The 26,998-nt window shown below is 33.6% G+C and overlaps 2 protein-coding genes across 2 annotated transcripts; both read right to left on the reverse strand.

The window, feature by feature from the left end:
- LOC128204711 (uncharacterized) lies at positions 1-10,355 on the reverse strand. Its single transcript, XM_052906113.1, has 8 exons — positions 10,276-10,355; positions 9,528-10,109; positions 8,910-9,432; positions 8,319-8,363; positions 6,727-6,756; positions 6,295-6,420; positions 5,250-5,399; positions 1-3,458 (listed from the first exon to the last, which is right to left on the reverse strand). The coding sequence occupies exons 1-8, from the start codon at positions 10,353-10,355 to the stop codon at positions 3,399-3,401; spliced, it is 1,596 nt and encodes a 531-aa protein (XP_052762073.1). The 3' UTR covers positions 1-3,398.
- Positions 9,290-26,577, reverse strand: LOC128205447 (uncharacterized). The gene is made up of 7 exons (XM_052907083.1): positions 26,463-26,577; positions 24,337-24,367; positions 21,697-21,776; positions 20,649-20,717; positions 17,993-18,114; positions 14,986-15,277; positions 9,290-10,426 (listed from the first exon to the last, which is right to left on the reverse strand). Exons 3-7 carry the CDS (start codon positions 21,770-21,772, stop codon positions 10,356-10,358), a joined length of 630 nt encoding a protein of 209 aa, XP_052763043.1. The 5' UTR covers positions 21,773-21,776; positions 24,337-24,367; positions 26,463-26,577; the 3' UTR covers positions 9,290-10,355.
- Between the last annotated feature and the right edge of the window lie 421 nt (positions 26,578-26,998).

The following is a 26,998-nucleotide window of genomic DNA, read 5'->3' on the forward strand; positions in this document are numbered from 1 at the left end:
TATACACAAAGGATTTATTAATAAAAATGGAACTTATACAAAAAGTTATAAGTGTGTTTTTCAACATGAGCAATAAGAGAATTTTAAGTGACACCAACACATATTGGTTAAAAACATATCAGATTAAGTTGCTTCCTCTATCTGAAGCAAACAATAAGATATAGTCCTATGTCAATTAAATCCTTAATGAGTGTTAATAAAGCATTCTTAAGCAAGACAAATGCAAAATAAACTGCACAATAACTATCAGTAAATAATAATGTCAGAAAAGGTTTCAAGATAAAAAAAAATGTTATTATTATTAAATGTTATTCTTTTATCAAAATAAAGCTAATTTTAAATTGCCTGAATTTCAGAGTAAAACTTCAATGTTTAATGCTACAAAAACTGCTGCATTCAATACTTATTTTACACTAGCAAGATTAAAATATCTTGATAATTGGAATGAAATCGATCAATTGCATAAAACTTATGTATAGCGTTCTGACAGATGCTCAAAGAGTTGTGTTAAATAATAAGGCACAAAAATGCCAAGACTATTTTCACACCATTTCTATATTTTAGTCACTCAATCTCCAGTGTGTGTATACCACGTGTAAAATTACATCAAATATTATTACGTCAGAAGGCAACATTTTGCATAAAATAAAGACTTCAATCAAAGATAATTTTAAATAAGACAAAGGAGAGTCTATGCCACTTAAAGAGCCTGGCCTTCGTTTTATTACCGAAGTTTGATAAGAAGATTACTTTCTTCAAACACTCGAACAAATCTGTTTCCATAATTATGTTTTGTCAGTGCTCCGTCAGACTGATGTATTGTGAATAAAGGTTTTTCGAGGTGTTTGAAGAACCTAAACTCTCAATCAAACTCTGGTAAAACACCGATGAAGGGGCTCTGTAAGCGGCGTAGACTGCGCTATGTTTCATATAAATGAAGAAATAGTGAAGGTATTAGAAGCAAAATCTTGCCTTCAGACGTAGCATTTATGACGCAATTTATCACGTGGTACACACACTGATCTCATAACATACTCTTTTGAATTGGAATAATAATCATTTATATCATTTTGACTGAATTAGTATGTTGGAATATTGTCAAATAATTTACCATCGAAATGTAATTCTGTGTGAAAATCTACTGATTTAATAAGCATGATATCAGCTTGAACAAAATGTTAATATTCTCATGACTTTAGAAATGTTCAAAAAAAACACCACTAAAAATAAGTGCATTTATTACAGAACTTAAAATTTTCATGGCCTGGAAATAATTGTCATCAGTTCAAAAGTCAATATATCATATCATGCACCTAATGATACACAAGAGATATGTCACAGAAATAACAACACAACGCTGATCATATACACTTAATTTCAATAAAATATCTTGGTTAAATACATCAAATAGGTAATTATAGTCTAATAGACTAATACATGCCTGAGACTTACTTTTAATTATTATAAAACAGTAGACCTTCAATCTGCCCTTCTTCGACAGATGAGGATCCACTGTCTGGTTGTTGAAATAAAATGTTTGCAACACCAATGTCCATTACTATTGATACAGAACGAACACAATATCTACCATAAAAAGTGTTCATATGATTATTTTTTAGCACAATTGTATACTGCGTATTCTGAATGATAGGCAAACTCTTTTTTAAAGGAACGTGCATTGAATATTGGTTTTCTTGGAAAATTACACGACCTTCAGTTTGTGCAAGTAAACATTTTGATGCAGTCTCATAAATGGAAAGTGAAATAAAAAGTTCAGCCTCAGGCACACCATAAACACGGACAGCTTTTAATTTTAGTTTTCTATCTGACATAAACAAAACTCTATCCCCATTCAGAGCATCTGTATGCCAGGTGCTGCCTTCAGACCTCCGAACAGACCTTCTAGCAAATAGGTCAGAATTTGTATTAATGGTACGTGGGGAAGTACATAAACCTATGTCAGACAAAGTAGAAATGTGTATATCAGGCGAAGATAAATATATCAAAACCTTATTTTGAACATCAGAAGACAAAATACCGATCCTTACACAATTACATATAAAATATTCTAAAGTCATACAGAAAAATCTAATAAACCTTACAATCAAAGTCCAATCAAAATGTTCAACACTGTCAGAATAATGAATTAAGCAATCAAACAAAAACTCCTCTTGAACACCAAGTGAAGAACGCTGAATTATTTGAGTGATAACTTCAGGTGATAGCGAAAAAAAATCATCAGAAGCTGCCATAGACTCTTCAAAATTCGAGTCCAAAAATGTTAAACAAAGTATTTTGACATTATCAAGTGAATTAGTACAAGATAAACTAAGAAATCTGAAAACAGTTTGAGAATTGAGATTTTCCATTAGAAATTCTTTGCACAATGTTGTTAACGAATCAACCCCATAAAAAACTGAGCACATTATAAAACTTTCAATATTTGTAAGTGACAAAGTACAATTAATTCCATACATGAATTTTACTACACCTATGACAATCTCATCTTTAAATTCTATGCACATGATCCTAGGTTCTGCTGAGTTACCAGACCAATTTTTGCTAAGTTTTGCTGAAAAATAAAATGAATTTAAACTTAAGATAATATCATGACAAAAAAATTCTTCTCCAGACTGCAATTGGAGTACAACATTGCACTGGACCTTGTCATTTAAAGCTACTTGCAAAGTAGTTGCAATGTCACTCATATTGAATAAGTATATAAAATATAAAATAAAATTGAACTTCAAACTAACTGTTTAACAGGTCGCAAAGCAACAATAGAGCAAGACATATACTTAAGTTAAAAACTAAGTTTTAATGTTCTTGTTTTCACATCCTTGATGTTCTCATGTAGTGTCTGAATACAGTTCAACACAAATATCTACTTGGATATTCAATCAGCTTTTTAAACTGTTTATCTTTTCAATTTTTGAAAACTACGCACATCAGTTTTTCCAAGGAATATCACACCATTCCGTTTTCAAAATTAACACAATTTTTACCTTAATTCAGTTTGTATATAATAACACTTTATACACTAAATGCTATTATTTTGTTTTATCAATATTGAAAAATCTATTTTCTGTTGTTTCAAGATCCATGAACAATGTAGCTTCTTCTGGACTAAGGGAATAGATTTCTGCTTTAGTGGCAATCTGACTTCGGTTTCCTCCACAACACAAGACGACACTCAGATTCATCTGTGCCATCAAGAGTGATGAATAATTTTGTAATAACTTGTTTCACAATGGCTGTAGAATGAATAAGTGAACTAACTGAAGTACTCTCAGTTTTTCCTCATTCACGTTTGTAAATGCATGAACACATTATGTTTGGTTGTGTGTTAAATGTGTCAACTTAAAATACTTTGTTTCTCCGAGTGGCTACTGGCAAAGTTAATTCACGGTCCACAAAACTTCGTTGTAGTTGGTGACTGTTTCATTCATTGTATAATCCTGAAAAACATCAATACATCGTTTTAAAAAAACACAAGAAGACATTTTCTAATAACTGAAGATATGTTTATGGTTCTTGCACACATGATTTCTGCATGGTGCCCCTTTATCTTGGTTTCAAGATCATTAAAAATCCTAAAAGTAGTTTTTCAAGTATCATTATTTAGGATAAATGTGCTTGTCAAAAGCAATAAAAAACAAATTAGAAAATAAACAAGAACTCTTGATGATAAAAAACAACTGGTTTTTAATGATTGGCTGAAGAGATTCCATTTCAACTGCTTTTTTTTTTTGTAATAGTGACCATAATCATAAGGGCCACAAACACAATCCCATGGAAGACCTCCATACCATCTTCCTACAAATCGGAACCAAAAATTAATCTATTTTTAGTAACAATGACCCTAGGGGGCTAAAAGGCAGTCCAATGAAAGCTCTCCATAACCTTGTCCTACTATATACCAAGTTTGGTCACACTAATTCAATCCTTACTTGAAGATATTTAGTACTAACCATTCTTCTATTTTTAGCAACAGTAACCGTGACCATGACCATATCCCTTTGTGAAAACCTGATTTAGTATATTAAAGTATACCTGTCAAAAAAATAAGAATAAAATTTAAAAAAGTCAATCAAGAAATATACTTTGCATTTAGAGTTAAAATCCCAACTTGTCTTGTAACTTTAATCTGCCCTTATATTAAACCAAAAGTTCCAAAGTCAATCAAGGGCAATAACTTGTATGAAAGATAATATGGAGTTATTAAACCTTATTGTGTGATGGTCATGAACATTTTTGTTGAGTATTAAGTCAGTTGAAAGAAAGGTATTGAAGTTATTTATAAATTTCCCAACAAACCTGCCCTAAAACTTTACCAAAGTTTCATAGTGAATCAGGGGCCATAATTTGTACAAAAGATAATATGGAGTTACCTAACCTATTATGAGATGATCTCGAACAAATTTGTGAAGTATTAAATGAATTGAAAAAGGGTTCTGGAGTTATAAGTGAAATCTCAACCTGTTCTATAACCTTAAACAGACCTGGATGCTAATGTTGCGGCAAGTAGTATGGCCCTCCTTATTCTTCAAATAGTCAAGCTAAAAAAGCTCACACCACTTTTGGACGCAAAACAAACAACAACTAAATATGCAAGTGTATCCAAAAATATGAACAAGAGGGCCATGATGGCCCTGTATCGCTCACCTGTAGCTTTGCTAAATAAAGTGAACATTCTGACCTATTATCATAAAGATCCAATGAAAAGTATGGCCCCTAGAGGCCACTTGACCCGGGTTGACCCAATATCGAACCTGACCTAGCATATGTTAAGATGATCATTCTGTCCAAGTTTCATTAAGATTAGGCTAAAATTGTGATCTCTATTGTGTTCACAAGGTTTTTCTACTAATTGACCTAGTGACCTAGTTATTGACCGCGGATGACCCAATATCGAACTTGACCTAAATTTTATAGAGATGATCATTCTGACCAAGTTGCATTGAGATTAGGCTAAAATTGTGACCTCTAATGTGTTCACAAGGTATTTCTACTAATTGACCTACTGACCTAGTTTTTGACCCCAGATGACCCAATATCGAACTTGACCTAGATTTTATAGAGATGATCAGTCTGACCAAGTTTCATAAAGATTAGGTCAAAATTGTGACCTCTATTGTGTTCACAAGCAATTGTGAACGGACGGACGGACGGACGACGGACGAAGAGTGATCACAAAAGCTCACCTTGTCACTACGTGACAGGTGAGCTAAAAACATTCAAAATTTTACCTCTTCTACAATTGTCAAAATTTCAGGCAATTTTGAGGTAGTGATGGGACTTCTCTGTGGATAAATTTCCCCATCCTCAATGTTGGCCAGTTGAAATTTTGGCGGCAGAATCTCCCCGGCAAATGCACTACATGCAAAATCATATATGACCTGAAAGATATCAATTGTTTGATTGCATTCATTAGGATATGGAACTCTTGCCTGTCACCATTTGTAATTGTTTGCTTCACAGACTTTTTATTTCTATGTTAATGAATCAAATTATAACTAGTCACACAGCTTAATTTGACCATTTATTTATTTTCAAGCATGTTGCAATAAATATATCCATTTTCACCACATGTAACAACACTGAACACACACGTAATTTCAATGAAACCAAATTTGTTCATTTACAAAAGTTTTAAGCACAGTCAATACTGCGCCTATTGAAGAAAAATGGAAATCATAAGTCCTTTAAGTCCTTAAAGGGACTGTCTCACAGATGATAAAATTGCGGAAAAAAATGAAATTGTCGAATAATGACATAAACTTGGCATCGATGTGTACAATGCATTGAAACTTACTAATTGAAGTACCACATAGTTTACAATTTATTTAAGTTTTGCAGTTATTTCATATTTTTCCTTTAAAAAAGATTACTAGGTATGTCTACCTGGTGATTGGCTAGTCGGTGTTATCACGTGATATTACCAAGGTAGGTTTATAGGTTAATTATGCCACCCGTTTAGTGTAAGTCTTGATAGCTCAGTAGGGAAGACGCTGGTCTTCAATTTTGGCGACGCGAGTTCGAACCCGGTCTCCGACACAATTTTTTTTTAATTTGGTACCTTTTTTTTACAATTATGATATCAAAGCGTAACACATTTTATTAGCTAAATGTCCTAAGATTCGTTACATAAAAAAACTTTTTTTGGTGCAAATCTGTGAGACAGTCCCTTTGATGTCTTTTATCAAGGTGATCATTGTACAAATCTGCCTCAAAATGGTCAAAAAGTCGTAACACGAGTTTTACTGAATTTTATTAATTTTTGGAATTTCATACCTGTATGTTGTCATCCTCCGACGAAACAAACGAGGCACTTTTTCCCCCATGGGCCTCATGTACAATTGTTATAATTCTTCCCCTGCTGGTTGGTACTTTTCTGTGTCGAAATCTTTTTTCAGCCAGCTGTAAAACATATATGTTGAGTTAATTACTGAAGCAGATTGGGAAAAACATCCCGATAATCTTTCAAATATATATTTATTATTGAATTTATTATTTTAATTTCTTGTGAATTTTAGTGATTTTGCCATACATATTTTTGGAGATATGAAAGACAAAATTTTGGACTGAAAAAGGCCAGATGGACAAGGTCAAATTTTTATGCTTTTCAACACTTCAGTGAAAGGGTCTAAAATGCATAGACAGAATAATTGAAACATAAATCAGGTTTGAACAGTTATATCATTGACAATTGAATAAAATATTTACTTTATGCCTTTCTTCAAGTTTACTCTGCAGCTGAAATAGTAAAAACGTAATGCATTCTCGATTGCTGTGGACTATTTCAATACTTGAATTATATAATATGACAAAGGTAGTATTTGGTCAAAGTTCTACTAAATACAGCATGTTTTTCTTTTGCCATGAATGCAAACTTCGAGGCTCAGCAAAATAACTATTTTGGTCATGGAGTTGAGCAACAAGAAAAATTAAGATATTCAAGATTCCAAATGAAACATATCAGTGATATACTTTTTGTCTCATTAATAATCTAATTCTGTAATATTAAAAAAATTATGATACATTGTATGGTAATGATTTCCGAATGCAAATCACTGGTATATTACTATTAAAGTATATCAGGATTTGCACATTTTCAAAATGTTTGTACAAAACAAAATCAACTATCTAATAATCTGCTCATACACAATTGTCACTTCACATCATTTTGGTCATCTTGTACTTATTTTAGTAGCTGTTTGGCAAAATGACTGAACATATGCTCAACCAGAAGGGTCATAAGACAGCACGCTCGACTATGCCACTTTGACTTACAAGTAATGATGTATGTGCCTGTCAAAAGCAACAAAAATCTAATTGAAAAGTCAACAGTTACCATAACTTTCAGGGGCCCAAAACACAATTTCATGAAATGTCTCTATAACTCAGCATATAAACCAAGTTTGCTTGCAATGTGTTGGCCCTATATTCAATACCAACCATTTTTCTATTCATTTAAGCATTGACCTTGACCTTGATCCCATTGGTCTCAAACGCAATCCCATTAAAGGTCTTCATAAACTCTTCCTATATACCAAGTTTGGTCACTAGATGTCAAACCTAGCACAAATTAACCAATGAGGTTGACCCTGCCCTCCCACCAGCCAGCCCAAGCAATGATAAAAGTCATATTCAAAATTTGTTTTCCTTTTGAGAAAATCTGATTAAGCAATATGTAAAAAAATGTCCTTGTCAAAAAAAAGAAAAGAGTCAAACAAAGTTTAGATGGAGTTATGTAACCTTATTTGTAAGATGGTCATCATTGGTTGTGTTAAGTAAAAAGTCAATTGAATGAAGGGTATAAATTTGTTTTAATTAAAATCCAAACTTGCCATAAAATTTTAACCGAAGTTCCATAGTCAATCAGGGCCTACAATTTGTATAAAGGATAATATGTAGCTATTTAATTTCATTATGTGATGGCCAACAACAACTGTTTAAAGTATTCACGGAATTGATCGAATGGTATTGGACAAGTGAAAATCCCAACTTGTCCTAAAACTTGAACAAACAGTGATACTGGGTAGTATAGCCCTCCTTATTCTTGGAACTAAAAACATAAGCATTTATGTTGTTTTCTGAGATTGTAATTCGAGGGCTGAATGCGAAAAGGTTCTAAGTGACATTAAGAAGCAGATAGAACCTTTTCGCATTCAGCCCTCAAATTGTTCAGGGCAGGTAAACTAGGAGACAGACATACAGACAGGTGAAGACTCTGACTGAATTTTTCTTTTTACTACAACATGATCATCATGCATATTCAGTCAGAGAATAATGAAATGAAACATTAATCTCTTTACCTTAAAGAAGTCTTGCATATCCCTTTCTGCTTGGACCTGATGAGGCTAAAACAGAACAAATAAAAGTTAACGACTTAAAATTTATCATAGGGATCATCTTTATTATCATAATTATGACTGTTTATAACTGAAAATAACATAAAATCAACTTAAACATAAATACTTAAAGCATGCAACGCAGTTCATGTATTAACGCACCAATATTGGATGCAAAATCCCTTCTACATTAAATTATTTATAGGATACCAGAACTTTTTCTATAGTACCCACAGGCCAATTTGCCCTAAGTGTCTAGGGTATGCTTCCCAAAATGGCCAGAAAAAGCCCTGGATACAGTTTTTTCTAAGTCATCATATACCATGCTTCCTTCATATCACTTTTGGGTACATTACTTTAAGTAAAGAAAATGTGCTGAAACAGTTTGATGCTGTGCACATGCAACAAACTCCATAACAACATATTTCATTTTAATGACCAGAATTCAACTTTGTTTGAAAGCAGTTAACAAGATCGAGAAAAAAATTATGTTCTACAATATGACTATATAAAACCAGTGACAAAACGTGAATGAATGTTGCAATACAAACTTACCTGACAAGGGGATGAACAGCTTGGTGTTGAAAAATGGTTGTCTGGAAGTGTCTGTTGTCTGTCTTGTGTTGTGAGTGTTGGTGCTTGTGTGGTATTAATTTCAAAGAAATCTGTTGGGGGTGATGATGATATATTGTCAAGTTCAAGTGAAATGGTGTGAGTTGGTTGTCCAAAGTGTTGCAATGTGTTGTGTCTGTCAGGTGCGGTAGTTTTATTTTTGAGTGCTGGTGCTTGTGTGGTGTTAGTGTTGTATTCTGTTGTGGGTGATGATGATGTGTTGTTAAGTTCGAGTGAAATGGTGTGAGTGGGTTGTCCAAAGTGTTGCAATGTGTTGTGTCTGTCTTGTGCTGTAGTTTTCTTTTTGAGTGTTGGTGCTTGTGAGGTGTTGATGTTGTAATCTGTGAAATCTGTTGTGGGTGATGATGTGTTGTCAAGTTCGAGTGAAATGGTGTGAGAGCGTTGTCCAAAGTGTTGCAATGTTTGTGTCTGTCTTGTGCTGTAGTTTTCTTTTTGAGTGTTGGTGCTTGTGTGGTGTTAATGTTGTATTCTGTTGTGGGTAATGATGATGTGTTGTCAAGTTCAAGTGAAATGGTGTGAGAGCGTTGTCCAAAGTGTTGCAATGTGTTGTGTCTGTCTTGTGCTGTAGTTTTCTTTTCGAGTGTTGGCGCTTGTATGGTGTTGGTGATGAAATCTGTGAAATCTGTTGTGGGTGATGATGATGTGTTGTCAAGTTCGAGTGAAATGGTGTGAGTGGGTTGTCCAAAGTGTTGCAATGTGTTGTGTCTGTCAGGTGCGGTAGTTTTATTTTTGAGTGCTGGTGCTTGTGTGGTGTTAGTGTTGTATTCTGTTGTGGGTGATGATGATGTGTTGTCAAGTTCGAGTGAAATGGTGTGAGTGGGTTGTCCAAAGTGTTGCAATGTGTTGTGTCTGTCTTGTGCTGTAGTTTTCTTTTTGAGTGTTGGTGCTTGTGTGGTGTTAATGTTGTATTCTGTTGTGGGTAATGATGATGTGTTGTCAAGTTCAAGTGAAATGGTGTGAGTGGGTTGTCCAAAGTGTTGCAATGTGTTGTGTCTGTCTTTTGCTGTGGTTTTCTTTTTGAGTGTTGGTGCTTGTGAGGTGTTGATGTTGTAATCTGTGAAATCTGTTGAGGGTGATGATGATGTGTGGTCAATTTCGAGTGAAACGGTGTGAGAGCGCTGTCTAAAGTGTTGCAATGTGTTGTGTATGTCTTGTGCTGTAGTTTTCTTTTTGAGTGTTGGTGCTTGTGTGGTGTTGGTGTTGTAATCTGTGAAATCTGTTGTGGGTGATGACGATGATGATGTGTTGTCAAGTTCAAGTGAAATGGTGTGAGTGGGTTGTCTAATACATTGCAATGTGTGATGTGTGTCTTGTGCTGTGGGTTTTCTTTTGAGTGTTTGTGGCTGTTGTATTGTGTTGCTGTCGCATTCAGTGTTTGTTGAGGGTGATGATGGGGGGCTGTGTTGTTGAAGTGAAATGGTGTGAGTAGTTTGCCTTTCCTGAAATACGTAATGTATCAAATGAGTTTCTTTTGAACATATTAAAGTTTAGCCATGATAATTACTGGAAAGAGATTTTTAAAATACATATTTTTCTCCAAGCCTATTTTTTTAATAACAGGTGAGATAACTATGCTATTAAATGACCCAGAGGAATTGTCTTTGAAAAGTGCAAAAATTCACATCAATGTCTCTATATGTTTCAAGTTTAAATCAAATTCTTCAAGTAGTTTTTAAGTGAGATGCCAGGACAAAATTCTGTAATAAAAGAACAAATAAGGGAAAATAGCCGAGAAACAATTAGCCCAAGAGTTATTATTAAGGCACACAACTTCAAATTGCTTTACTCTATGTACTATGTTTCAATCTTATGGAGTGTTTTTCAGTCAATGCCATGACAAAATTTACCTTAAATAAATGACAAATGGGAAAAGTAACCAAGACTTAAAAATCTAGTTCTATAACTTCACAAGGCTATATTATCTATGTATAATGTTTCTGTATTATTTTTAAAGAAAAGATATTTCGGAATAAGCGCCAATCCAAAATTTACATTAAAAAAAACAAAAAATCATGAGGAGAGATAACTCTGAAATTAAGTGCCCAGACAATTATTATTCATGCAAATAGGCACAACTTTGTTTCTATGTATGTTCCAAGTTCCAATCAATTCCTCTGTCTAGTTTTTTTGTTATGCTCCAAACAAAATTTGGTTCAAGAAAAATGACTGATACTAGCACATTAAAATAACAAGAGGCCCAAAAGGGCCTATGCTCTCCTGTCTGGGTTTGTGTGGTCAACATCACTGTTTTCGAAAAGAACCAACCCCTTATGGGTATTTGAATACCCAAAACTGAAGACTGTATCATGTTCGCAAGCATTTATTACACAATAGCATTCTTTTATACTATCAAGGCCCATAATCTAATCATTTCAAGGCCCATAATCTAATCATTTCAATAATCTAATCATTTCAAGGCCAATAATCTAATCATTTCAAGGCCCATAATCTAATCATTTCAAGGCCCAGAATCTAGGCATGCATGGGCAGATCTAGTTGGTTTTCGAAAGGAACCGAGCTCTTATGGATATGTAGATACTGTACAAGTTTCTTTGAGATACAATCAAAACTGAAGGCTGTATCGTGTTAACGAGCAACTGTTTACTGACACACAGATTTTTTCATACTATCAAGGCCCATAATCAAGGCATGCATGGGCGGTTATGGCTGGTTTTCGAAAGGAACCGAGCTCTCATGGATATGTAGATACCATACAGGTTTAATCAAGATACAATCAAAACTGAAGGCTGTATCGTGTTAACGAAGAATTATTTACTGACATACTGATTTTTTTAACTATCAAGGCCCATAATCTAGGCATGAATGGGCGGATCAAGATACAATCAAAACTGAAGGCTGTATCGTTTTAACATGACTTGTTTACAGACACACGGACGCACATACTACGTACACATTACCATCGCATAAGCTCTTCTGGCCTTTGGCCAGTAAAGATTAAAATGTCAAGAAATAAAGCCCACTGTGGACAATAAATTATAATATAAAATTGATAATTAACGCACTAAATGTAATGTGCAAGATTAGTAATTTATGTTGACATTAAAGCATCAGAGACTGATATACTTTTTCTCATTACAAGTAATAAATTAGGTGCAAGGTTAATGTAAACAATAAAACAGAAACACAAACAGAACTAGAAACATTAAAATGAGGTGTGACAAATCATAGTAATTGTTAAAATTGAAAACATCATTTTTTAAAAACAAAATTTTCATGCTTTGTAGTTGCATGATTGGTTGATTGACATTATCTTTTCATGTTAGTATAGTCAAGATGTTAAAATATCCGCTTCTTTTATTTAATTTTTCATGGTATAGTGGTTCAGCTGCTTAACTATTAATTATTTTTCTTTACTTAACCAGCCCTGGTATGCACCTTACTAAAACCAACATTGTTTTAAAGGATATGAAAATTTCCTAATGATGTGGTCCATGCTAAATTCAGCTTATACTGAAATTATTTGTTTGGTATCTTACCCTATGTACTTGCATTTTTATATTAAAAGGGGAAAAGAAACTATTTTTTAACAATTTCCTCTCTGCAGGAGACTGATTATTTTGTTTTTGTAAATGTCATGGGTCTTTTTCTTAAAATGGAAAGAAAAAGCCCTGATATTAAAGTGTTCATCCAAAATACAGATTTAAATGTTAGTTTATTCTGGCAGGGCCAAAATTTTTCACACCAACATGTTCACACTGTTTAGTGCATTTCAAAATTAAATCACAATGAAATTTAAAAGAAGACTGATCATAAAGCATTACACTGTATATATATATTTATTGCAACTGTGCTGAGATGGATGCATAAACACTCAAAAAAGATTTTCAAACCTTTCCCAATTTAAGTTTACCAAACCTGTTAATCCTAGGCGTTGCCAGTAATGACCAAAGGTGCATAACTTTAACTAACATTCACAACCAACTTTGTTAAGATGAATGCGCGATCTACAGACACTTAGAGCTAAAAAATGGCTTGTGGGCTTTAAACAAGAACAAGGCAGAAACAGGTTTTCCAAAGGAACCAAGCTCTAATTGGTATCTTAATACTGTGCAAGTTTCATCAAGATACAATCAAAACTGAAGGCTGTATCCCGTTAACAAGAAATTGTTAACAGACGCATGGACGCACATACTACGTACACATTACCATCGCATAAGATTTTCTGGCCTTTGGCCAGTGGAGCTAAAAACAACATTTGTCAACTTTTAACCGGATTCTTCTAAACATAAACATGGGTTGGTCATTCAGCCAATAATAAAGTAAAACAATATTTGCTCAAAATGTTTATGCATTATTTGCTCATATATATTTATATCATAAACAACAAATATGTAAACCGTTTGGTTTGCCTATCATTAAGTTATTTAACTGGAAATTTTCTGCAAACCATTGATGAATCTATATAAAAAATAATATAAGATTTGCATAAAAGAATTCATTGTGTCAAATTCCTTTCATCAAAACAATATCATTTTGCTGAATGACCTTCAACAATAACTGTTCTGTAACAAAGTGTAACAAATTAGTACTGTTTCATTTCTGAAGGCCTTGATTAGTTCATTCCTGTCTGAAACAACATATAGGCAAATTTCTTTAAATTATGGTTAAATTGATTTAAAGGTTACTACTCAGTAATGTTAGGAGTACCTTTGTAAACTAAATTCATGTTCATGATCTCCGTACAAAACCAATTTTAAAAGCAAACATATATGGTACTTTATGGTCAGAACTTTCTGGTATCTGGACAAGTATTCATATAAGTATCATGTGTTTCCGGTACGGATCGAAAAATCCAACCCGAGGGCACGCGCATAAGCCGATAACGAGGCTTGCCGAGTTATCGGTCACGCAGCGTGCCATTGGGTCGGATTTTTCGATCCGGACCGGAAAAACATGATTGATATTTTTTCTTGCATACCTAAAAACATGATTTTGTGAAAAAATTGACGTAGAAAACGCACTTTTGTACATTTCACCAAAAAGCGCGTGCTGACGTCATAAAGCGCAGTGATTTTAAATCACCATCGACGTCAGATAGTTCCTACAAAAATCTCGCTTTTACAATTATTAATTATTTATCTTCAATTTTAATTAAAAGTATTGTATACTATTTTTGATTCCGCTTTATAGAAATTGCGTAATATACTTTTCATAAACTATACAATAAAAGAAATAAGAAGTGGCACGTTGTTGCGCGTGACTCATCTTATGGCCGGAAACACACATCCGGTATGCAAGAAAAGTTGATCTCATCCTTGTCCATAGTACTGCCTCATTGTTTTTTTCATACTTTTGGTCAGCTAAAGAAACTTGCAAATAAAAACACTTAAGTTTTACTGAAATTTTAGTTTTATCTTGCGTATCTTATAAATAAATAAAATAATGGCCCCAAATGACATGTCTGCATTTCTTGTTGAACAGAGTTCAACTATCAGTAATGAATTGGGAGACTGATGTCACTATACGGGTATGAACACAGTTTGAGTGGTTAAAGTGTGTCGAGTCAAGAAGACTCCACACATTCTTTGACCAGTCCAATTGCAGTTTTTATTATATGAGTAAAAAGATTTAATATCGTTCTTTGAGCCATATATATAGTTCTCATAACATACTGTTAACATATTGGAATTACTTTGGAAGATTATATATTTGGTAAAAGAAAAAAGAAATATATATTTATTTTCTAGTTTGTATCTAAATTTGTCCTGGTAGTTTAAGACATTCAACATAATGCTGAATATTACTTTAATAGCAGTGATTTTTGGGCTAATTGTAGGGCCAAATATCGGCCCTTTCTCATCGCCAAAAAGCCTCCATTTTTCCAAATAAATTGCCAGTTTTTCCCAAAAAACAGAATTCAGTTTTCCCCCTTTTTCCGGAGTTTCTTTTTAATAACAATTTTAACCTGCAAAATAATTTCCCATTTCATTGAAGCTACTTCTATTTCATACATTTTTTACAGAACTTAAAGAGTTACCTTTTGTGTCGGCTTGAACATAGATACGAAGAAGCTTGTAGTGTTTAGCCTTCTTTAAATCCCTCACAAATTCCAGCCCAACTGGTTGTTCAATGGCCTGGAATCCACATCCAGATGGTGTACATAGGGTGAATGAAGTGTTTATGAACTTGCTGCTAATTGCCTTCAACCAGTCACTTGAATTAGAATTTTCACTGACAGAAATTGTCAAAGTCCCAGTCGGTCCAGTTGGTGAAGGGAAAAGTCTTTTAAGGATGTGGTGACCACCGTCCAGAAATAAGACGCTAAGCTCCTGAATATGTGAATACAAAACATAATTTAGTCTGTTACAACTTTTATATACATAGTTTATACACACCCTTTTAACATGCAGACATACATAACATTGATAATTGATATTCACAAGTATCAGTGTGTACTTGTTTACCCTACAAGATAGATTTTAGTGTAAAATAAGATGTCCTCAAATTCATATTTAAATTTAATTGCTCAATCACAGACGGAAGTATTTCAAAGAGTGTAAAGTAGGGTTTTTAGGGCTGCAGTGTTTGGCACTAACGGGGTCCTGGGATCCCGGGGACACCAATTTTTCGGGAGGGTCACCTGAACTTCGAAGTCCGGAATTCCGTCGGGACACTTATTTTTGACTGATAAAAGCTGATCAATTAATAAATAGCGTTTTATTTATCTATTGCTTAATTTGGGGTCCCTCAATTTCTTAAAAGGTAATGTAAAAATTATATTATTATTAATACGTTGCACACACTAAAGCGAAAGTATGGCTGACGTTTTTTTACTATAGTTACGTCATCAATCTATAAATAAACAGATAATTTCACAGTGCGCATGCGGGATAACGCTCCGGTTTTGTTTTTAACCCTTACCATGCTGCAATGTTTTAAGTGTAGTTCAGTTCTCACTGCTGAGTTGTTTTGAGTGAATGTTAAATATATCACCCATTGACTTTAAAGGAATTCAATTTGAATAATACTTGTTCTACAGCATTCAAACTTTCAGCCAGTGATATTGAAATGTTAAAGTTTTAATTAAGCTATCAGTAATTGAAATTGATTCCACGGTAACCATGGAGACAATTTTTTCTCTAAAAATTATACTTTTATTTTGCATATGCTATTGTTTTTCATAAAAACACATTTGTGTTCATCAATAAAATCCACCAATTGAAGAATTTTTGGGTAAATGAAGATTCACACTGATATTAAACGCAATTAAATGAAAACTTATGTTATTGTTTATTTTGGACAACATTTGTTATATGGCGTGTGCTACAATATAATTGAAAAACAGCTGTTTATTGGAGAGAAACAAGCAAATATGTCAATGGTCATTCATTTGTTTTTTCTAGCTTTAGTGTTCAGATCAAGAATACAATACTATGAAGCAACAAAAACCTTTGTTAGAAAGTTATTCTGCATGTTCCCATGGCAACCAATCTTCTTTATTTGATATTCATACCAAAGTTAAAGAATTTGACCAATGTTCAGGTTTTTTATTGACTACATTACCATTATTTTATGCATATTTATCTGCTTTATCTAATTTAATGTCATAATAAATAATTTTCAGCAAATAAAAATTTACATTACGGTATTTTAGTGATACTTAACTATGGAAAGAAGAACAGTTAACAATATACTAATGGCACAGACCTGATACCCTGTTTAAAGGATCACAAAACAATAGTCCAGTATGAAATTGATATTACAATATTACTGAATGGGAGCATGATTGATAAATAAACATTCCACAATTATGTATCTTTCAGTCATTTCATTTCAATTTTAAAAGGTTGCTATGGAAACATCAACTATGTTTTTTTTAAAAGTACAGTATACTAATAAGATACGTTTCTTAAGTTGTAGTCATTTGAGACTGCATAAACACAACATGAGACAATGAATCAAAACTATGCTTTTGACCAGTATTAATTAAATATTATAAGTACAATCATGTTTCTTAAAGGAAACAAATGTTTATATTTGTTATTTCCAACCAGTGACTGAACTAGTCTTCTTTAGTAGCAGTACTCAAGACTTGGTTATAAGGACAGTATCAAAATGCATATGGTATATAATTAAATGAGCTTTAAAATAGTAAAAAAGAAGTTTATCGCATCTTCTAATGTACATGTACTGAATAAACAATAACAAGCAGTTACTTTAGATTGACAGGATAGAACCAATACTTAAAAACAAGTTGCCCATTGTACCCACTGACTGCACTAGAGGGGGATGTGCACCAGGCAACGCCCCTCACATTGTTCAAATTTACTTCTTCTATATCAGAGAAATAAGATAAAAAGTAATTTTATACATTCAAAATGCAACATCTCATACTACAAATTGCTTACATTTTTTTGGTGGGGTGGGGGGAAGAACCCATTTTATGCCATCCACCCTGGTACCATTGTAAGTAGTTAATTTTGTAACTTTATGAATTCATAAAGGGAGCATTAGTTAAAACTTATTTTTTTTCACAACAATTGTGAAATAAGTTTTTGCAACTCTCATTGGCACAATGATACCAGAGAGTGTGGTCTTGTAAGAATTTGATATAAGGCATCACTGCACATTCAAAATTTGAAAAATGCCTATTGATGCATCAAGGATTAAATTTATTCTGTGATAATAAGATAAATAGTTAATAGTTGATGGGAAATAGTAACATAATCAAAGGCCCTTATTTTTGACAACCTGACCGAAATTGCCTGCTTATATGCTTTATCTCCTTTTGGAACTGAGGCTTTTCAATTAAGTCATGTTTGATTTTTGTTAGTGGTTATTAAAATGAGTTGGGACAAGAACAATGCTTTAATTAGAGTCTAATTATGTGACTTGGTAAAAATGGTTTCCAGAAAGATCTGTAGAAACCCGGTCAGTTGCTATGGAGAACTATTCCTGAGAAAAATGGGTTTATATGCACTCCTCTTCAGCTTTTGGTACAATAAATTGCAATAAGTTGAATACTAAAAGTAAAGTCAACTTACAAATTTCCCTTTCTTTACAATGCCAGTAGTGTGAGTGGACTCTTTCCTTCCTCTTTTGGTGTTACTTTGTAGAGGACGCTGCTTCATTCTGAAGACTTCGAGCCTTTCTTTCAAACTCAAAGCTGAAATAATTCATGTTGTTTTTAAGGGTTAATAGTGGTTTAGATTAAGATATAAACAGATACTCAAATTTTTGATTGATCGTTTGGTATTTGAATGTCCAAATCACTATACAAATATTTGATGTGTTTTTTATTGTATAAATAAGATAATAAACCTTTCGCCTGATCTGTTCATACAACAATTTTCCCTAATGCCATAGGCGTGAATGTTATGCACCAGTTAATTGTAACCACGGTCCCCCCAGGTCTGGGGATAGCCAGGGAAATGGGCCATTTTGTTTACCTTTCAGTTGGTCCCTCAGTGTGGGGTGAATAATGTGGGTTTGTCTTTGCCTTAAATATAGAGGGGGATGGGCCTTACCTAGGGTCCCCGGAGTGCGGGGGCATTTGGCGGGAATTTTACCATCTGTTTGTCCCCGCAGGGGATTTTAGCCGGGGTTGGCTGGACCGAAAGTCAAAGTTCCCGCTATTCCCAAGACCTGGGGAAGGGTGGGCGTGATAACAATTGACTGGTGCATTATGACACAGTATAAACGCATCTTATGCATATGGTCGGGTATTATAAACAGACCCAGTAATCATACAATAACTGGCTATAAGACAAGTGAAACCAAACAAGTTTCAAATATTTTCAGGGAAATATAAATGACCTGGCCAATTAAGGAAGAAGAGTTCCAATTAAGTTTTGCAATAGAATTCAAATCGCAGTGACGATATGAACGCAATGTGCTACTTACATACATGTGCTTGCCACTGTTTTCTGCGTGTCAATATATCGTTTGTGCTTAGAAACGTTACTGTATGGTATAGCACTTTATTAAATATATTTCCTGTATTGTTATAAAAAAGGAGTCAAAAGCCACTTTTGTTTTCAATTGAATTTTTTAAGCAACTGTGCACCATATGAATTTGCAAGAAAAAATTGTTGAAAAGTGACAAACTTTGTATTAATGTGTACAATGCATTAAAACTCACAAACTGAAGTACCACATAGTTTACAATATATTTTTTTTTTTTTGCAGTTTCATCTTATTTTGCATTAAAAAGATAATGGGTACGTCTTCCTTGTAGAATTCATTCCTTATGCGCAAATTGCGAAAAAAATGTTGAAAACAGACATTAACTTGGTATTAATGTGTACAATGCATTGAAACTCACCAACTGATGTACCACATAGTTTACAATTTATTTATTTTTCCCAGTTCTATCGTATTTTCCATTAAAAAGATTAAGGATATGTCTACCTTGTAGAATTCATTCCTTATGCGTGAATGGCTAGTCGATGTTTTCACGCGATATTACCAAGTTAGGTATATAGCTAAAATATACGGCTCATCTGTAGTAAGCCTTCGTAGCCCAGTTGATACAACACTGGACTGCAATTTTGGCGACACGGGTTCAAACCCGATTATATTAAATAACTGTCCTGAGATTCTTTACAGAAAAAAACTTTTTTGGTGCCAATCTGGTGTACAGTCGCTTTAAAAGTTCCCTTGTTGGTTTTGTTTTTCCATAGTTATATTAATTGGTTTTGATTTTCCAGTTATATTTAGTAAAGGTCAATCCCAAACGAGGCTGCTCGTCCTATAGAAAACCCCTCTGTTATCAATTAGCGTCATTTAATCATCCCTGGTCAGATCTCGCATTGTTTACAAAGAGGAATGCAGTGGACATGAGATTGTTCGTTTTTCTGTTCAAAATGAATTGCGTTTTGTTGGGATAGGGAAATTAAAAAGAATAATCAGGATCAGAATCTGTTGTGTGAACTGCAAAAACAAAGAAGGGTAAAATGCCTGGCTTTAGCGAATAGTTATAGTTTACTAGATCTTTTAATATATTCCGATTCATTTCGATTACGGAATATTTCTTCAAAACAATTACCCAATATTGGAGTATAAATTTTGCCATTTGTTTGCATCAATTTTGCCATTCATTTCCTAGTTCAGATTCAAAGAATATTTATTTGGTTATAGAGACCTTGGATCTAGGAGCATGGTCATTGCATGTGCCATATCATCTCATGAGGTGTGAACATGTAGCAATTATGCATGTTAATGAGTACCTGTAATGGGGCACCCTAGGGTTCCTTATTTGAGAACAATTGATCATTCCTATACACTTAATGACAATACTTGCATATTTATTTGAAAATTGTAGTGCTGTTGTGCTTGTTGTAAATAAAACAAGCCTATCAGCCATGCATTAGTAAAGTATCTTCTGGGCTTGATAAAACACCATATAGCATGGCTTGTTAAAAAATTTGATGCCAAGCAATATAGTAAAAGAATTAGGTCTTGTTCATCTGAACGTCCAATTTCGATGACTTATGCTAGAGAGCATATTAAAATATTTGGCTACCCAGTGCAGTATTCTATTTAAAAACATTGGAGACTTATTCATGGCCCATCCTGGTCCTATAAACTACAAGAAATATAGAAAAATATCTTAAAATGTGTGTCATTTCTGGTCCAATGGTTCTTCACACTATTTAAAATGAAATTGTTATCTGAACTGGTTGTTACACTAAATCTTACTTGGTTCTTGCTCTGAGCATGTACTCGGTCGCCTCTCCTTCACTGACCCTGAATCCCCTGCAGCAATGTCTTAAAAAAAATATGAAACACATTAATTTCAAATTGATGCATTTAAAATAATTTAGTTAAGATAAGACAAGGTATTTCAGAGAACTGTTATGTATTTCTTGTCTGGCACTCAATACTTAATAATAATGAAGTCTTACCTCATTAATTTAGTATGTAGCTGCTAATACATATCTAAATGCAATACATGATGTATTTACTGAGATATTAGCTTAAATGTACTTCCATGCAAAACCTGAACGAGAATTTCTTAGTTGAATAAAAAAGCATATTTTTTTTAATTAAATGCAACCTTGAGTTACCTAACTTGGCTAATTAAGTAAGTTGGATGGTTGAGCACCATTGTATTAAGACTCAATGCAATACATCAAGTAGTTGCTGAGATATTATCCTATGTAAGCTCAAATGCAGAACCTCAAACAGAATTCTAATTAATAAAGGCCCATTATTTGCATTATATATTCAAATAAGAGTTATCTAACTTCATTGATTTAGTAGTTTAGATAGTTGGGAATACATATCCAAAGTTTTAATGCAGAGATAATAAATGATGTTTTCAACTGAGATGACAACTTTAAGCTGCACTTTCACAGATTGAACGTTTTGACAACTTTTTTTTTTATTACTTTTTTGTCTTTGAATGAGCAAATTTCTGCGAAAACCTACAGAAACCAGTCATACAAGTTTGCTGACAAAAAATTAGATCGCATATTTTTTTATATTAAGTTCAAATATTGATCTTTTTATGGTTTTTCTTTTTTCTTCATTCTGATCTGTTTTCGGCAATCTTTTGTCATTAGTTTGCAGATTATTATCATATTTATGCAAAATTTGCTCTTTAAGTCTTGAGTATTAGCAGGAATTTAATATTTTCATGTCAGAATTCCAGAGATTAGGGGGAAGAAAGATTCAAACCCTTTAAATGTGTATAATAGACAATACAGTTAGTTTGAACTATCAGAGAAGGTTTACAATTGCATACCATCAAGCTTGGTCCCACAGCTTGCACAAAACTGGGCATCTCCACGTCTTTCCTTTCCACATATGTGGCAATACATCTTTCTGAAAAGTAATAAACAATGTTCTACAATTTTAGTAATGGAATGTAGTTTATTTCAGCTCTAAAATATAAACTTAATAATTTGGATGAACGTTTTTTCTTCGCCAATTTGTTTAGTTATCCTTTATCTTTTAATTTTGAAATACTATCTTTGTCTAGAGTAACAAGTTTTGATTGGTTAAAATCATTGTTTTAATTTTTGGCATAACCCAAATATGTTTGACTATTTTTGGTTTACATATCTTCATTGGGTATTTGATTTAAAAGAGGATTACATCGTTAATTTGAGAAAAAAAATTATATAATTCTACACAAGCAACCAAAAAATAATAGCAATGACTCGAGTACATGCATGTCACACAAAAATATATAGGTACAATAAACAATAAACCTTTTGCATACCTGTGCACATGATTAAAATATGTATATATTAGAATAATGCTTAGGTTTCCTTATGTATTACCTTCAATTGTTAAATGATCACCTGGCCTAATGGTGCACAATTATTTGCCAAAGACTAACCATTAATTTTTTTATGGGTTACAGCAACAGATACTTAAATGTGACTCATGGATCATCTCCTTTATTGGAGAACCTCTTGCAGGTCGTGCCAGTTACGCAGACGCAGTAAATCACCCACATATCATGGTATACCATATCTGGCTGAGGGAAACCTATTATAAAGCGCAAAATCAGGTTTGCTACTTTCCACTTTCGAAGTTCGACTTGTGAAAAGGAGGTCCTGTGTTGACATTTTTTTTACCCTAAAGAAAAATGACAGCAAAGTGTAAATTATGATCTGCGCAGCTTAATTTTTGGTCATGTACTGATCAACTTTCTTGCTAATTGTTCATGCCCAATTTAATTTTAAGTCACATCGGGTGACTCATCCAGCTTAATTTGTATCCCTTTACTTGAAATTGTTATACTTTACTTGAAATTTTTATACTTTCTATCATAAACCAAAGATAGTCTAAAATAATAGACGTGTTATAAGGGATTCTTCCAATCCCTGTGAAGGATTTGCCATATCAAAAATCTAAAAAAAAATCCGTCCACGTACAATTATTTGGACTAAAACCAAAGACAACAGACTGGCCAGAAATTCTGTAAATATAATGACAAAACCCAAAAAGTAGGACATTGCAGCTTATACCAGCTCAGGGCTTTTTCTGCCCATTTTGGGAAAAAGACCCTAGACATTTTGGGAAATTTCACGTCGTGAAAATGCCAAAATTGGGAAATTTTACAGTTAAAAGAAAAAGCTGTCTAGTCTCCAGCGAATAAAGAAATGATTTAATATTAGTTTATTTTCCCTTTGAAAGAACCAAAAAAGATCAATCCTTGGGGTGTAAATATGTATTGCAATAAATCATGACAGATAATAGTTCATACTGATCTCTGAATGTGATGAAAATGAACGATTTTCAAGTTCGAATTTCATAAATTTAGTCTTATTTTTTCACAATATGTTTTTAGCATGCTTGAAGTCATGGTTATCATGTCATGCACTAAAGTATCATTAATTGAAGCAATAATTATGTATATTTTTCCCTAGTTATTGTAAAAAAAACTCCTCTTTTCGTAAATAAAAAAGACGAAAAGCTAGTAAATAGATATGGATATGCCATTGGACAGGAAGGTGGCTTAGTATAAATATATCAAGTCCTCCCACCCCCATCCAAAAAAAGGAACAGCTGATCACGTAAGATAACAAAGGTTTAATTTCAAAATTGTTGCCACAAGGATTCTCTGCACAAGGACCGTTCGCTACTTTTAGCTGGGATGGTTGAAGTCATTAGTCTGCCATAATAAAACAAAAGCATCAAAAGAGTCGTTGAGGGCCATTAAGGTTGACTAACATGCCCCACCCCCCATGTCTGTGAGTATACCAGTGAAAGCTTGAGAAATTGGGCTGTGTTTTTACCTTCCAGGTGGCCCTGCAGTGCGGGGTATTTGGCAATGATTGCACCTTACCTAGGGGCATCTTACGCAGATTTTACCAGCATTTTGTCCCTGCAGGACGGGGATTTACCCGGGCTTGGCTGTACTGAAAGTCAAAGTTCATGCTGTTTCCTGGGCCGGGGGGGGGGGGGGGGGGGGGGGGAGGCTGTGGTTACAATTAACTGGTGCATAGACAGAATGACCCTTATAAATGACAATCTAGCACTTAGCAGCAAATGTAAGAGAAAGAGAAAGTTATTTTATTTCAAGAATATTCCATTATCTAAAATATAAAACCTACAGTACAGACCGCTGTACACACAAAAATCACCATCTAAACCACGTGTTGGATCTGAGACTGAGAGACAATTAATAAAACTAGTTTGCAAAAGCATAGTCATTCTAAAATGCCGTCCAGGCTTTTTTTTTTAATGATGGTTAGCCTGGAACGTCATTCATAACAAAATTCGTAAACATGTAAAAACTGTCTATGAAATGAAATGGTCTTCATTTGTATTCTGTTGCTTAAGACTGCCAATAAATACATTAATTCTTATCAATAACCATATCCATTTTGCAAATTCACAAGCTATTTCTTCAAAAAAGTAATTTAAATACCTGATTTCAGTTGACAGGAGCTTTCTTACTGCTAAAAAGAAAAAAGGTTACACACAACTATACTTTAAGGTTTCAATCTGAAGTAGTATTTTTAGTATGGATTACCTTCCCCTAACACTATCATTATCAGTTACCACACTTTTGTACTTAATGAATTTGAAAAACATTTATCGTCACATACAGGATTCAAGATGTATTTACAAACTATTCTATGGGCAATGTGGACAATGCATACTATTATACACATGTATTTAAAATAAGACTAAATATTTAAAAAAAAACATGTATATCAACGGCATTGTTACACTAAGTGAATCAAAATGTTATATTGTGTAACCTATTAATCAAAATTTGACTTCAACACGACAATCCAAGTTTACAATAATCAGAGATTTTGCTGACTTATCAATTTATTATGTGTATATAGTTTCGCTAGAAAAGATGTTTCATGATGATATTTATATTAACAAATACCTTATTCCTCACATCAGAAAACCTATGCAAAACTCAACTAAAGGGAATCTTCAGGAAATTACTATTTTTAAAGGAATTGATAGAAAAACATAATTACAGAACATTGTTGTTTGCTGTTTTTCTGACTAGAGTGTGTTTTATCGTCAAGCTTAAAGCTTATAGGAAAACAACTAGAGTTAGAATGGTTGTGTGTTTTTTTAAAGAACTATATTGGTAAACAGAAGTAACGCTTATGTGTTTAAGGGGTTAAAGTATGACAAAGCCGGGACTCTGTGTGAGAATTGGCCTTCATGCTCTTATAGAATATGCCTCGGGTTGTTATGGGACATTTGTGCAATCTTCGCCGACTTTACATTTAAAATGTCATCTTATAGAAGGTCATATGCCCAGTTTGTGACATGAACGCGCCAGCGGTTCAAAGAGACGCTATACACTTTAACAAAGCTTATAAAGGCAAACCGGTAATTTTACCCAGTATTCTAATTTCTGTCATACAAAGTAAAAGCACACATATAGTATTTATAATGTATGGTCGTTTTTAGACAGGAGGCTAGGTGCGTGTGGGAAAGGGGAAAGAAATGTAGAAATGTTTTTATGTCAAAAGATGGCAATCAAAAACCTCCAAATAATTGCAGAATTTCAAACCGTCATGGCAGGTTTTTGTCAACATACATACAAATGGTCGTTCACTGGGGAACACCAGAAAACTTACTCGCCTACTGGTAGGAAAAAGGTAGGGAGGAGAGAGCTCGTACAATCACCAGTTGGTACCTGAGGTTGCTCTTACCACAAGTTTGTGACAAGTAGTACTTAAAAAAGTTTTTTTGTTGTGTGTCAGAATCTGGATGCTTTAAAGAAACCAAACAAAGGAATATTAAGCATACAAAAGTTCAAAGACATCCAAGTGAGCGCAAATGAGGGGTAAATTACAAGAATAGAAAATAATGATACAAACTGAAAAAAATGCCATGCATGCAAATGAAAATTCTTCCCATACTTTGCATGATAACATTCCACAAACTTAATGATATTGCTATTTGATTCATTTTGCAAAAACTAAATGTCCTTGTTCCAATATGCTAACAAAAGTAATAAAAAAATTTAAACACTTCATTCTTAATTTATTTTGAATAATTTACAGGTTTACAATATGTTACCTTAACAAAACTACTGCCAATGACACTACAGCTCGTACTAAGCTGTACTAAAGTAACTAATAGTCATGTGTAACCTTAAGCAGAGAAAAGAAAATGCATTTGGATATTCTCGGCTACATTCGTTAACAAAACCAATGGTGTTTGGTGAATTTTGATGGTGTTTGAAAATGTATGTTGTTTTAACAATTCGGAACGTGATTATTTTATAATATATAGTGCAATTGATGTAAAAAGGATTAGTTTCAACAGGTAAAGTGTTCTTTTTTTGTTTTAATAGACTAAATTGGAATAATTTCAATAAATTTGCGACCAAATTCTGATCGGCATTTTGAACATGTTTACGAATTTTATTATGAATGACGTCCAGGCTAACCATCATTAAAAAAAAAGCCTGGACGGCATTTTAGAATGACTAGCAAAAGCAATGCTATGTTCCAACTCTTTTAAACCTGAAAAGCATTAAGTCGTGCATAGAATTGTAGTAAACAAGATTACCTTCTAATAAACTTCACAATCAAAACTCTTTCTCTTAACTCAGTAACTGTTTAATAAATCAACCTTTCGCTTCTAAGTGTTCGGCAGGAATGGGATGGAAATGCTTCTGAAACTGCCGCTTACATCATTTCCGGTACTTCAAAGGTCAATTATGTCCGGGATTGCAGAAAGGTCAAATAAAATCACCGGAAAAATATAACTGAGCGGCGGGTTATAAATAACTCCGGAGTAGGTCAAATAAGTCCGGACTAGGTCAATAATTATCCCCGGAAAAATCTAATTATTACGATCTCCGGAATTCTTGGTTGCAATTCCCGGAGATGATTATTCTTATGATCTCCGGGTTTCTGACTAAAGAGTTATTATGATCTCCGGGATTCTTGTATGAAAATCCCGGAGATAATCATAATTATGACCTCCGGGATTCTTGTGTGCAAATCCCGGAGATAATTGTAATTATGATCTCCGGAGAATTAATTCCCGGGGATAATATTTTTTCTATTGAAATATATAGGCAAAATTATGATCTCCGGAAA

Source organism: Mya arenaria, chromosome 10 (genome assembly GCF_026914265.1).
Source record: "Mya arenaria isolate MELC-2E11 chromosome 10, ASM2691426v1".
In the NCBI taxonomy this organism is placed as follows: domain Eukaryota; kingdom Metazoa; phylum Mollusca; class Bivalvia; order Myida; family Myidae; genus Mya; species Mya arenaria.

Bases quoted from the DNA above. Each gene is read 5' to 3' on its own strand.
- LOC128205447 (XM_052907083.1), bottom strand. From the start codon at position 21,772: ATGTATTGCCACATATGTGGAAAGGAAAGACGTGGAGATGCCCAGTTT. The intron at 18,115-20,648 runs GTAAGATTTAGT...GAATTATTTCAG, and splicing joins ATGCTCAGAGCAAGAACCAA to CTTTGAGTTTGAAAGAAAGG. The intron at 10,427-14,985 runs GTAACTCTTTAA...TACGTATTTCAG, and splicing joins TGTTCAAGCCGACACAAAAG to GAAAGGCAAACTACTCACAC.
- LOC128204711 (XM_052906113.1), bottom strand. From the start codon at position 10,355: ATGCGACAGCAACACAATACAACAGCCACAAACACTCAAAAGAAAACC. The intron at 10,110-10,275 runs GTATTAGACAAC...GCAACACTTTAG, and splicing joins CACACATCACACATTGCAAT to ACAGCGCTCTCACACCGTTT. The intron at 3,459-5,249 runs GTAAAATTTTGA...GATGTTTTTCAG, and splicing joins TTTTGACAATTGTAGAAGAG to GATTATACAATGAATGAAAC.